The 13,981-nt window shown below is 49.0% G+C and overlaps 1 protein-coding gene across 1 annotated transcript in view; it reads right to left on the reverse strand.

The window, feature by feature from the left end:
* Sergef (secretion regulating guanine nucleotide exchange factor) overlaps positions 1-13,981 on the reverse strand; it is a 197,903-nt gene that overhangs the window by 163,156 nt on the left and 20,766 nt on the right. The window contains exons 7-8 of the mRNA XM_021210718.1: positions 12,670-12,732; positions 8,457-8,615 (exon numbers count right to left, since the gene is read on the reverse strand). Coding sequence (XP_021066377.1) covers positions 8,457-8,615; positions 12,670-12,732 — 222 coding nt within the window. The remainder of the gene's footprint in view (positions 1-8,456; positions 8,616-12,669; positions 12,733-13,981) is intronic.

Here is a 13,981-nt window from a genome sequence, read left to right on the forward strand (position 1 = left end):
CCGGTCCCCTACTCCAACCTTGGGTGTTACTCTCTGCAGCCTGTCTCCAGCAAGACTTTGGAAGCCTTGACCTTAAGGAGAACTAATGAGAGGAGGTACTGGTCAAAACAGAGCCCCTTGCCCATGCTGTGTGTAGGTGGGTGGGAATCAAGACAGAAAAAGAAATCTGCATCTATACTGTCCCCACCCTGTTTCTAGCTCAGCTCCCAATCTCCGGCTCTCCCATAGGGCAGCCAGCTAAAGAGCTAACCTCAGCTCCTCTCATGAGCAAAGACCAGAGAGGATTTGAGGTCCCTTCAGTTCTGACCTTGCTAATTCTTACTCTGAATGCTGCCCCCACCACCACCACCTACCTTGTCCCCAAGGCTGTCTGCCTGCCCACTGCTGCCATCTGCTGGTGGGCAGACCCTGCTGCCCTTGGCTTTAGGCAAGCACTGGGCATGCCCCTTGGGTGACTGTACCTACTCTAAAGGTGGCTCTTTCTTCACCGCTGGACACACCCTGCAGTGTTCCAGGCCACAGATCAATGGGTATCCATTGCCAAACACAAACACAAAACAAAAACAAAAAAAAACAATGCCAGGTTTTCGCCTCTAGCAAAAATGACGCAGCTCTCTGGGAGGAAGTGGCCTGCCCAAGGTTGCCCAGCTGCCAGGCTCCCAGGACAGTACACAATTTTACTTTACCACAATATTTAGGGCAAGTGGGCACTTGCAGATCAAAACTAAAGTTAGCTCAGGGCTGAGAAAACAAAGCAGAAAGGAAGCCTCTGGAAGGTGGGAACACAATGTTGCTAACACTTCTTGCAAAGCCAGGAAAACAGTTATGAACCCAAACAGCTTGGACACCAGCTGGAGAGACTCGCTGGAAAGCGTTGCCATCCTCGGACCTTGGAGGGCAGGTAGCAAGAATGTCTGCAGGAGCTTCCTGAGACAGCTCTAGGACCCCAGCACAAGCTAGGTCTTAATCTACGCAGACATCAGATGGAGGAAGACGGGGCAGCATGCGTGTCCTACACTCCACCACACTCTACAGGCAGGAACCTGACCCCAGGCCTCACCGCACCCAGCCAGAGGAGCTGCAACGATCTGCTGCTGGATCCTCCGGTTCACAGCACATGCCTGCTCTTTATAGGGCCACATGTCATACCCTTGGCTCTGTCTGCAGCCATCTTCTGTGCTATGCAGGGGGGAAAAAATGCAGGGGGGAAAAAAAAGCAATGTGTGGCTTTAAGCAGATCACTCTGCTATCCTTCCCCCTGTCATCTCACAGCTGCTATGTATTTATTTATGTTTTGTAGAGTGTGTTCCAAAGTCCTTTTTCCTTTAAAATGAATCAATCCTGCACGCAAGCCAAGGCTCCTCAAGGGACTGTAATCAAACAATGCTGCCCTCTAGTGGCCAGATGAAGTCCCTTCCCGCTCCCAGCGTGGCTAGCTAGCCATGCTCCCACCGGATCCCACCGGATCCCACCCGGCACTGGCCTTCAGCCAAAGGTACCCAACTCCAAGGAAGACAGAGCCCAGGAACCGGCTCAGTCCCTCAGCTGTCCCCACAAGAGTGAAGGAACCCTCTGTCCTTGGGAACAGATGCACTCTGGAGCGTTGAGACCTTTCATGACTTTCAACTCCCCTCTGCAGATGAGGAAACAAAGGCTCACGGATGCCCAAAGGAGCCTAAGCTGATCGCTGACTCATGACTGAGCCAAAAATAGAGGCCACTTTTCCCGCCTCCTGCTACAGCCTCTTGCCTCTTCTCCGTGTGACCTCTCAACTGAGGTCCAGGGAGGAGACTCGTCAAGGGCATCCTCACTGCGCTCACTCGCTGACAGGGGGGATCGTCCCCTGGCCTGAAAGAGTAAGCCATTTTCACTTTCCTTTTGAAATAGCCTTACGAAGGCTACCATCAGACCGGGAAGATCTGTCCATCCACGTGTGCATTCCCCCTGACCCTCAGCACACATAATAAATAAAGTAAAATTTAAAAAGAATAATGTCTACAACCTCTGACTGGCCACACGAATGAAGGAGGAGCCAGAGAGTTTAAGAGTCTTGCTAGCATAGAAAATAAAAATGCACTTTAATCAGACCCATCAGAGGTAATATTCTGGTATATTTCTTCCTAGTCTTTTTACAACATTAGCTGAGAATTAGAAAGTACCGTGCGAGGCTATCCCTCTGGCATTAAGTCTCCTGAGTACCCCTGTGAATGCCAGTGTGACACTCTAGCATGTGACTGTGCCTGAGTTCTTTCAACCCATCCCCCTTCGTTTCATTGGTTTCTGTCATTAGAAATCAGGCAGCTGTGCATGGCATGACAATCGTCATCTGGACACATATATCTATGCTGGTTACTCCTTAAGCCGGTTTTATTTTCACAGGATGGAACTGGGATGGCCATAAGAATAACTACGGGGCCAGCAAGATAGCGCGACATAAAGGGCGCCGGCCTCCAACCAAGTCTGACCCCTGAGGTCAATCCCCAGGTCCCACGCGCTAACAGGAGGAACCTGGGCCCTACCAGTTTTCCTCTGGCCTTTCCTAGTGCTGCGACATGCTCACTCCCTGCTGTCCCTCAAAAGGCTATAAAGCATAATCATTTTGTTGCAAAAAGACCACGATGTCTGAGACCTCCTACTGGCCACAAGGTAAAAGAGGAGCTGGGGGCCTGGGAGTCTTACCAGAGGAAAGGAAAAGTCGAGAGAACCAACTCGTACACACTCCACCTACTGAAGTGTGACCTTCCCCAAGCCCAACCGCAAGCGCTTGCCCTTCCCTCCCGACTCACGCCACAGCATCTCTCAGAAACCCCAAAGCCCCTGGTGTCCTGGCCACTCCCCTGGCCTCCCACCACACTCTTTATTCATCTACTAAATATTTAATTTGTTCATCCAACCACAAGCTTTCTGAAGGGAGCTCTGGACATCAGAGTCCCCTGCGTTCCACAGCACAGTGCAGGGTCCACACACTCCGCATCCCATAGACAAATGCTAAGGGGGCCAAGATAACTACATGTCCTTCCTGGATGCTTGTGTACCCACTGCTCAAAGCTAGAGAAAGATGCGTCTCTGAAGAATAAATGCAGCTCAGTTATGAAGTCAGAGCATTCGGTGACACATGGGAACAAAAGGAGCGAGTCCAAGCTAAGTTTTGCCCACTTGCATGAACCAGGGCGATACAACCCATCAACTGGGAACTCCCCTGGGAAATCAGCATAAGAACTCTCCACTTGCCAACTTCCTGCAGGAAAATACCTGTGACCACACTTTATAGTGACATACAGTGACAGCAGTCCATGGGATTGCTGCTGTAATACGAAAGGAGCAGTGCCGCCCCGTGACCACTGCATGGCCTTTTGCACCCCATCCTCAGGTTCTGTCCATACACATATCCACTTGGGGGTTGGGCTGTGCTCTTCCAGGGAGCAGCAGGGCTTTCCGGAAGCACAGGTTCCCGTATAGAAGGAACCAGCAAGCCTAGCCAGGCTCCTGGGTTTACATAAGCCACACCTCACTGTCTGTGACAAGAGAGTGACAGGGCCAAAAGGAGCACTTGACTGAGAGTCGTGAAGCTTCAGTTCTGGTCCTTTTCCTCCACCTATTCCCTGAACCACCATTCCCAGTTTCTCAGCCTCCAAACTGAAGTAAGACCAAATACTCACTGAGCTCCCACCCCCAGTGGGCATGCTAGGGCTTCCAGGATAAGTGCTTATGGCTTTGACCCACCTCAAAAGTGTCCTCTGGGTTCCATCTGGCTATCAACTGTGGAGTTTTCAAAGGTCTAAAAGCTCAGGCAAGCATCACAAATCCCAAACCACCTGCTTTAAATAGACCCACAAGGTTAGAACCTCCCTAAGGTCCACTGAGGCTTCATGATGTAAGGCCCCAAAGAAGGAGTATACATTTATACTGCCAACCTATTCTGGACGGGATCTTGGCCCCAAAACAGAAAAATCATCACCGGGTATAAACTCCATTCAATGTGAACCAACGTGGGCTTGGGATTCACTGATGCTCACACATCAAATGCAATCAAGGATTTCCTGGTCTGTGATTTTTTGAAGAAAATCTAAAAGGTCCTATCAACATATGGTCCCTGTCTTTAGAGAAGTAAGGAAAATATCTCAATTAGAAGAATATTACTAAGGAGAGGGGAGTAGAGAGATGGCTTAGTGATTAAGAACACTTGCTGCTCTTACAGAGGACCCAGATTTGGTTCCCAGCATCTACACAGTGGCTCACAATAATCTACAACTCTAGTCCCAGGGTATCCAACCTCCTTTATTAATTCTGGGTACACCAGGTACACACATGGCACACATATGTACACATGGGCAAAACATCCATCTATACAAAAATAAGTCTGAAAGAAAATCATAAAGAATATTACTAAGACTGGGGAGGACGGTGAGGAGAGGTTTCTTTGGCAACAGAACTGACCTGGGATTCCAGGGCTGCTACCAAGTCTTGTTTCCCTGGTTAGTTTTAGTTGTCTCACCTTCTAAGTGAGGAGGCTGTTCCTCCATCTCTGACTCTATAACATCCAGTACTCCAGGTCTCTCTTGAGTGACACAGAAAAGTGCAGAATGTCAGAGAACTCTGCATTTGGCTTCATGTTTTCAATCCATACCCCTCTGAGACCACAAAACTACTTTGGGATGCTGCGTGGTTCGGGGAAAGCTTCCAGCCTCCGGAAAGAAAAGGATTCTAGACATCCTGACCGACTCCACAATAACGTTTGGGACCTGGGAAGAGCATTCCCTTGAAATTCTAATAAATTGCCAGCAGCCAGCACTTGGCATTGGTAAGCCTTTCTATCTCCACACACGTCAGGACAACCTGGCTCCACCTGTTACCTACCCAGAGGTAGTCAGGGTCCCGCAGAGACCTCTGTTCACAGAGAAGAAACACTGCTAGACCAGGGAGCTCTGTACCCTCACCACTTAGGAGAAAGAAGGCAAGAGGATCAGAAGTGACCCTGATACATATAAGCAAACAAATAAAACAAGGGGAGGGCTGCAGTGGCACAAGGACAAAAGGTAATCATGGCGACGAACCAACGGGATGGGAGGGGAGAAGCCGGAAGCAGGTGCCCACAGCCACACTATCAGTAGGCTGGGAGAGCCGAGCATAAACCTGGGTCCGTCCAACTTCAAGGTTGTGCTTACCTCCTGCCTTATGCAGTCACTAGGCAGTGATCTACTGAACACCTACTGTGTGGCAGCCCGGGGACACCAGGCACACACATGACATGACATTCATCTTCTGACTGAAAGGAAAGAATATTACTATGGAGCATGAGCAAAATGAAACACAGCTCCCAAGGAATGTACAGCCTAGACGTTAAGCAAATAGGACAAACACTTGACGACTGGGAAGAGAACCACGGAGGATCAAGTTAAAATAACAGGTAAAAATACCTAGGAGGCCAAGAAGGCTTCCAGAGCTTCGCTAAGCCAGTAACACCTCTGTCCTGCTGCACGTGGGTGAAAGACCTCAGGGAGCCTAGCTGCCGTCAGCCTGAGCAGCAGAGGCCTGGCCGAGGAGCCCTTGGTGAGAATACAGTTGATTTCTATCTTGCCACAGACCCTGTTAAAACCGCAGCGCTTCTAAAAACAAGACCAAACCCTGAATCGGCTTACATATCCCAAGCTCAGGTGAGCATCCCCGGGTAGACGTTTTGGGATTGTTCACAGATTCATTTGTCCACACCCCCAGAACCACATTACGAGGCAGACAGGAACGTTTACCATCCCCGGTGAGAGATGAGTGGCTAGGGTGTGTAAAATAGCTTAGACGTGTCACCAAACCAGGAAAACACCAACCGGTGCCACCCAGCTTTGTAAACCATCTCTAGTCAGGAAACTTAGCATCTGTGAGGTAGCCGCAGGTCACCGAGCCCGGATAAAGTCATGCAGGGGCCCCAGGAAGTTCCTGAGACCTGACAGGAGCGTTAAGCGGCTCAGGAAAGCTTTCTAGAATGCAGCTTCGCCAGCCTGAGACACAGGTGCCCTTGCCAACGCTCCCAGATTAGAGCAGGTTCTCCTGGCCTCTTTCCAAGGGCCTCTGACTAACACAGAAAAGTATTTTTCCACTGCAAACCTGCAGGCGGGCAGCAGACTGAGGGCAGAGAGTGCGTCTGCAGTCCTGTACAGACCATCTGGGAAGTTATTCTGCTGCCATCCAAACTGCCCTGGCTACACACCTGCCCGTGGGGACGCCAGTCCCAAGCCATGTGTCTCCACCTTGACAATACAGGTACTTGGATTGCATCCATCTCTTGTACCAAGCTGGGGGCGCCTTGCCATCTTGCAAGGTTACACTCAGTACCCTTGACCTCTACTCACTGGATGTCAGTGACAAGCCCCAGCTGTCACAGCCACCAATGTCTCCAGCCAATGCAGATGTCCACTGCTGGACAAAAGTCACCTCTTGGGGAAGCGCTAATCTTGAGACCTTGGAGAAGAAAGGCAAAGTGTCCTGTCCCGCCCCACGACTCTGGAGACACATGGTCACTGTGCACAAACTCTTTTGGGTTAGGATTACACAGCCAAGGCCTGCACATGAGCAGCTGATTGCTGCTGCCGTCCTCTCCTGGAGCTTCAGAAACAGCCAGAGGCAAACAACCCCTTCTACTGATGACCCTGCAAGGAAAATTCATTCCCATCACTGTGAGCAGCTGAGTCTGGTTAAACGGAAACCTGGGTGCTTCTCCTCAATGACATCGGGCCAGGGCTGCCAGGGCTGCTGCAAGGAGCAGAGAGTGGTGAATCAGGATGCTCCCATTCACCCCCAATTCAGTGTAACACCCAGATATTCAAACACCCAGCCTTTAGCCATTCTTGACCTGGGAGAAAAGGGAACAGAGCAAGGTACAGATACAAGCAAGCTGAAGTAGCAATTTAATTAAACAGCTGAACTGTTACAAAAAAAAAAAACAAAAACAAAAACAAAAAAAAGCCATGCTCTCAAGTGGGCGTGGAAACCTGAAGCTTGAGCTCCCAAGCAGCTGGACTGACTCAGCGCCATCAAGAATGCAGCTGCCAACCCCCAACCCCAGGGCTGGGCCGCTGGCCCCACACGAGGTCCGCTTCCACGACAGCATTTCAAAGAAGAGCCACTTCTGTCTTTCCTGGTTAGCCACTTAGCCAGGTACAGAGATAACCCAGACTCCCCCTGTGTGGGAGCAGGCGCGTTTGGCTGACTGCACTATGTGAAGACTACCCATAGCCGCCCACCTGTTCACACCTAATTACTCAGCCTGCTGCCAGGGCTCACTGCCTCGCTACTTTTCACTCCGTACTTGGCTCTGTGCTTGCATGTCTCATACTGGAATGGAACTGGGCTCTGATATGGGTCTGCCTCTCGTAAGGGGCCCATAAACAGACCTTGCCACTTCCAGGTGGATGGATGATGGGCAAACAGATGGATGGGTGGGTGGGTGGGTGGATAGACGGACAGATGAGTTTTCTATCACTAGGTTCATGCAATCTGAAGCTCTTTAAGGGAAGAAACAATTTCCCTTCCTGCGAGCATCCTCCAACCTGGCAATGTCAAGGTTACTATGTGTTCCCCTTAGCCAGGCTACCATTCATCACACTTTGGAAGGGCCAATTAAAAGCACCACAGATACAAATGCTCACAGATCTATAAGAACAAGTGTTCACAGCAGGTGTGACCTACTGAAGACAGTGGAAGCTAAGACAAAACCTGTGAGAGCCAGAAACTTCTGGAAAAGCAGTCAAAAAGTGTTTGGGAGCCTGTGATGGAGCCAGCAAAGCCAGGGAACTCCCGAGGCTCAGATGGCCTTGCTGTGACATCGAACTGTCTGAGAAACTGCAGACCGGCAGCCACTCCTGGACTGCAGGGGTGAGAGAGGCCAGAAAAAGCCAAAATCCAAGAAGGGATATGACGGTCAAGAAAGGCCTGATGTAAGGGAGAGACGAAAGCCATGGAAAGATGAAGATTCCCAGACCATCCAGGCATGCGGTTCCTAAAGGAACAGGAGGGCTCAATCACTGTCTACAGTGCAGGAGAGTCAACCCCAAGTTTAACACAGAATGTCATGCCAGCTATGACTCACTTTGAAATATTTACCAATACTTTCTGAGGTTGTTTTAACTCAGATCAGGTGGAAACAAAAATAAAGGCATCTTTTCAGCCATGACAACGCAAAGGCTCAGCGGTACCCTGGACCAATCTTCCAGTCATGTTGACGGTCACGGACGCCCTCTCAAAACCTCAAGGACTCCTGAGCAGAATGAGATCACCAATGCAGCCTTGCATTTCCAAGTGCAAAGCTGTAATCCATCGAGGAAAAGCCACACCTAGCCGGTGGCAGAAGGGATGCCAGGTCCTCCAGCGCTTAAAGTCCTCCCACCCTGCCCCGAGTCCTCAACCCTAAGTCCTAGTGAGTAGATAGCTACTCTCACCAATCCAAAATTCTGTTGCACCCTCACCTGTCTTTGCAACCAGGTGTGTCCAGCCACTCCAGACAGCAGTGACCTTTTCATCCTGAAAGCAATGTGCTTCTATTCTCTGGGGCAGAGGAAGGAACGCAGCGAGGGAGGCCAGCTGCCCATGCTTGTTACGGCCCCAGACATACAGCTCTCCTGTATCTGAAAGAGAGGTGAATGGGAGGTAAGGAACATGACCCAGGAGGGTAAGAGACAACTCTGAAAAAGAAACAGCTAAAAGGGATTGTTTCCTACTGATACCACAGCATTTAGTGGGGCCATGCACGATACAAAATTTAGGTAGAGTGATCTAATGTAACTTACAAAATTCTGTACATAAGCAAGGCCTGGTGTATGTAATGTGTGTGTGTGTGTGTGTGTGTGTGTGTGCATGCATGCGTGCGCATGCTCATGCCTGGGGGTTGAGGGAGTTGCATGTACCCATGAACAGAGAACATCATGTGTCCTGCTCTGTTACTTTTATCTTATTCCTCTGAGACAAGGTCTCCCCCGAAGCTGGAGCTGGGTCAGGAAGCCGCAGGAACCCCCGAGTCTCCACTCTACACAATGCGTTTTATGTGACTGCTGAGACTCAAACTGAGGTCCTTACACTGGCACAGTAAACCTTCTTACTCACTAAACCAGCTCACAAGCCCATTTTCTGTATTTTTTTTTAAATATAAGCCTATATTACTTTTTGTAAAGAAAGAAATACTTATAACAGGTTAGAAGGCACGCTATTTGGGGGCTGGAGATGTAGCTCAGTTGGCAGAGTGTGTGCTTAGCTCACACAATCCCCCAGCACTGCATAAACTAGGTGTGCTGGTGCATCCTTATAATCTCAGAACTCTGGAAGTAGAAGCAGAAGGATTTGGAGTTCAAGGTCATCCTTGGCTACACAGTAACTTCAAGGCCAACCTGGACTACAGGAGACACTGCCAAAGAAAAACTGTATGGTATTTTAGCTTAAACCTTTTTAAAATGAGATTATTTCACTGTGCTCACTGGCCACGGAATAGAATGAGCTACCACTGCCCATCTGTGAGGCCCCTGAGCTCATCTGAGCCTCACAGCAAGCTCAGGATAGAGGCAGAAGTGACTGGCAGGGTGATGTAACAGGAGCAGGAATCAAATGAAGAGTCAAGTGACTCTGGCTGCTATTCCTGGATCTGCTAACTAGCTATTGACCTTGGACAAATCACTTCCTCTCCAAGTCTTGGTTTCACCAGCTGAATCTGGGAAGGGAGGGCTGCTGGCCTAACTGACGTCACTGCCTACTGGAGCAACTGGTGGATGACCGTGGCAACCAGAGAGCACATGCCGGTCTAAAAAGTAAAATTCAAAGAAAAAGTTTAGACAAAGGTCAAACAAAATGAAAGCCAAAGCTGTAAGTCAGCCAGTGAGATACCAGACTGCAGCTCCTCTGTGAGCCTCCCTAGGCCTGCAGTGGGACTAAACACTAGTCACACCTGAAGTGTGGATGGCCCACATGAAAGTACTCAACGGACTGCACAGAGATGGCACACAGGAAACATACTTAACAATGTTCCTAGTATCATAAATAAGAGTTTGGACAGTCTAAGCAAAATATCTATTAATAAGATTAATTTTACCTATTTCATTATTTTAGCTTTTGTGAGACAGCTCGCATCCCATTATACAGCACTGTCCCAAAAGATAAATTAATCAAGGCTGGGACATGTTAAATGGCTTTTCAAAATCACCTGGCTAACAAGGACTCACACACAGCCAGTGAAGGGACGAGGAGGCAGGCCTGTTTCGTCTGCCGAGTTCCTGATAAAGTTCACAGTACTGCTTGCCCTACAGTGGTCTCATACTCCCTAAAACTCATCAAAGGCCAAATAGGATGATTACAGTCATAGCTCAGGAATCTCCAAGTTCCCTCTGTCACTCACTCGCTGTGGCACCCTGGGCACAGCACGCCATGCCCCATTTCTTCACCTCTAAGGTGAAGGTGTGTAAGTGACACAGATTCCATCACTGGCATCCTACAGATATACGATGTGCCTCCAGCCTTCATCCCTTAAAGGAGGGCAAAGACAACGCCCCTCACCCCACACAGTGTCAACCCAGTAGACGCTGGAGAGCCACAGAGGCGCCATGGGTGTGGAGCCTCTGTGGCTCAGAATATCTAAACCATCTTTTTGAAAGACAGACTGTCTTGCCGTGGGGATAGTTACGCTGTTGCATCAGCAGGTAAAATTAAATTCTGCTGCAGTGCCAAATGGTTACATAAGCTACAAGGACTCCAGGGAAGAGGTTTAAAGACCACAGAGCAGAGTCCCATGTGCTAACAGCCTGAGTAAGATGAGAAACGAGGGCCATTAATCTTGACAATTTTTAACTCACTTTTGAAATATCAAAATCCAATTCACTTGGTGACTATTCTAAAAATGATTAAATGGACACTTTAAAGTGGTGAATATCATATATAAATTATAGATCCACCAAAAAAAAAAAAATCCAGTCTATGTATTAAACATGGCACCATAAAGTGGCCATGTAGGAAATAATAAATTTAGTAATCACGTGTTTTTGTTCATTTTTTTTAATTGACATTAGCAGGTAATTTGATAATTTCTAAGTTTGCATACCACCAGCCATCTCAAATCAATTAGGACAGAAAAAGAAGGCAGCTTAATGTAGTCTCACTCCTCCAGGGATGTCTCTTTCATCACTGGCTGTGGGCGGAGCAAGGCACTTGCACCCTGCAATCACATTGTCTCTAGAAGAGATGCAGGACCAGGTGCCAGGTACAAGACAGGTGCAGGTGCAGGACACCTTCCCTCCTGAGAAAGTGATACACGGCATCCTGAGGAGAGGCCACTGGGTTACCTATACACACAGGCTTGGCACTGATAGTCAGACAGTCAGGAAACTGCAGTGTAAAGGCTGAGTGTGCCGGAGGATGCCTGTAATCCTAGAACTTGGGAGATGGAAGCAAAAGAATCTGGGGTTCTGAGGCCAGCCTCATCTACTTACTGAGTCTGAGGCCAGCCTCATCTACTTACTGAGTCTGAGGCCAGCCTCATCTACTTACTGAGTCTGAGGCCAGCCTGGGTTACACAAGACTATGTCTAGAAAAGGAAGGAAGGAAGGAAGGAAGGAAGGAAGGAAGGAAGGAAGGAAGGAAGGAAGGAAGGGAGGGAAGGAGGAAGAGAAAGAAGGAAGGAGGAAAAGAGGAGGGAAGGGAAGAAGAAAGGAAGGGGAGGAGAGAGGGAAAAAGAAAAAGAAAGATGGATGCTTAGNGGGGGGGGGGGGNACCAAAGAAATGAAACAGGAAAAAGGAGAGACTATATATAAAGTTACATACAGATACGTGCAAATAAACAAGTCAAATGGAAAGCTATAAGGATGAAGGTGAAGTAAAACAGAAATAAAGGTAAATAGAGTAGGCAAACACACGGAAAGAAAACAGGACAATAAATACACGAAGTGAGCGGCAGCAGATCAACACAAGTCAATAAACTTAAACTGACAGACAGGAAGACGGAGAGTGTGAGAAGTTGCATTAGACAGCGAAATGGCTTAGAAAGGAATGTGCATCCTTAGTGAGGTCATTTGCACCTGCAATCCATGCACTCAGGAGGCTTAGGCAGGAGAATTTCAGTACAGTTGAGGCCATCCTGGGTTACATAGTGAATTCCAACCCAGCCTGGGCTACGGAGTGAGACCGTCTCAAAAGCAAACGAAAGCGCGGTATGCTGTACGGCCATAACTCTCGCTCGCTAACACTTCATCAGCAATGAGCCACACAATGGTTCGCTACCACACGGCCTGGGTGTGCAGCAGACTGGATCCCCCCCATGCTCAGGCAGTGACACCCCCATCGCTGAGCAGTACGTGGCTATATATAAATTTAGGGTTGAGCTCTTGATCTTCCCATCACAGTTTCCCCAAGAGGAAGATAATCTTTTCCACCCTGTATAATTGAGAGAACTCAGAGGCTGAGCAATGAGCTGAAGCTTGACGTGAGTACTTATATGTACCATCCGACTAAGTTCTTACAGCTACCCAGAAAGTATGTTCCAGATGAAGAGACGGTCTCAAAAGCTAAAGCAATTGTGCCTAAAATTATACCTAGAGCGGTACCAAACTCCCACTCCAAAATCTATACCCTCCCCCGCAAAACTCTGACTCAGCCTCATGCCAGGTCACAGCAGACATCTGAATGGCACACTCGGCTGGTACCCACCTGTTAATGAGGCCGAGTGGTCAGATCCTGCAACAGCACACACTGCTGTCGAATTCTCCAGGCCTGGAAAAGAAATTTGTTTGCTTTGAGCTATATTTGTGCCAAAACATGCTGCGTGAAGAGTGGATTCCAGGGCCGAGCTTTACCTGAGCATGGGGAGAACCCCACCCAGTGCAGGCAAGTGTGAGCAGCCGTACTGGTAGATGGCTTGGTGGGACGGAGACAGTGATGTCATGGGGTTTGAACAAGTTCACGTACTGAGGATAAAGTGCACAGTCTTCAATATCACAGATATCCCTATCACTGATAGGAACGGCAGGAAAACCCGAACACTGCACAATGCTGGAACGGAATTGCACAGATCGGTGTAAAGTCACGTTTCTGATAGGAGCAGAAGCATAGACCCGAGACGATGCCTGTGAAATGTGTGCACAAGTTTCTGAGCTCTGCCCGCTGAGGAAGGCTGAAGGCAAAAGGGCTCCAACCTTCCCATCCGACCTTGTACAGGGCTTAACCACAAACCAGAAAGACTCAGAACACAGTGCATTCTGTGATCCTGCTTCTGACCTCCAAGTCCAGAACTTTACCTCCCTGAATTCTCCTGCCTTCAGCAACACAGCAGACTCCCAATCCATCCTGTTAGGAACTGGGACAGCCTGTAGTAATTCATGGTCCATCCTGGAGCAAAACACAGTCCTAGTCTGCAACTGTTTCTGGAAACTTCTGTTTGACTGACTAAAAGGCACCTCACACCTTCAGCTGTCCTGTGGGATGAAGAGAGCAAGCACAGGTTCCCAGCCACACCCATAAGCAAGGAGTCCTCGCCCCAGGACCCCTGTGGTAGCAGGGTGAAGGAGAGAGAACGCAAGGAGGTGGATGAGCCGTCCAAACCCACCAGAAACCTCCCAAGACTACTCAGACCTAATGCTCCTGGCAGATCCCAAAGATGGCTATTTAAACTAAACAATGGTTTTTATGCCTTCTAGTGACTGGTCCAGTACTAAAATACAGAGAACAAAACCCTGTCTTTACCCTGGGCACAGGAGAAAACTAATAACCACTCACACTGGATACAAGATGGTGCTACGCACAGAGAGAAGTCAGTGGAGGCCAGAAGGGACGAGTCATGTCTCCTTCTCTGAGAGAGCTGTGTCCGAGCCAGCCCTTGAGCAAACCCCAGGGGCTTCTCCAGAGGAAGAGAAGGAAAGGCACTTCCAGCAGAGCCGAGAGTCTACCCACAGGTACAGTGGCAGAGCCGAGAGTCTACCCACAGGTACAGTGGCAGAGCCGAGAGTCTACCCACAGGTACAGT

This window comes from Mus pahari, chromosome 1, assembly GCF_900095145.1.
Source record: "Mus pahari chromosome 1, PAHARI_EIJ_v1.1, whole genome shotgun sequence".
Lineage (NCBI taxonomy): Eukaryota > Metazoa > Chordata > Mammalia > Rodentia > Muridae > Mus > Mus pahari.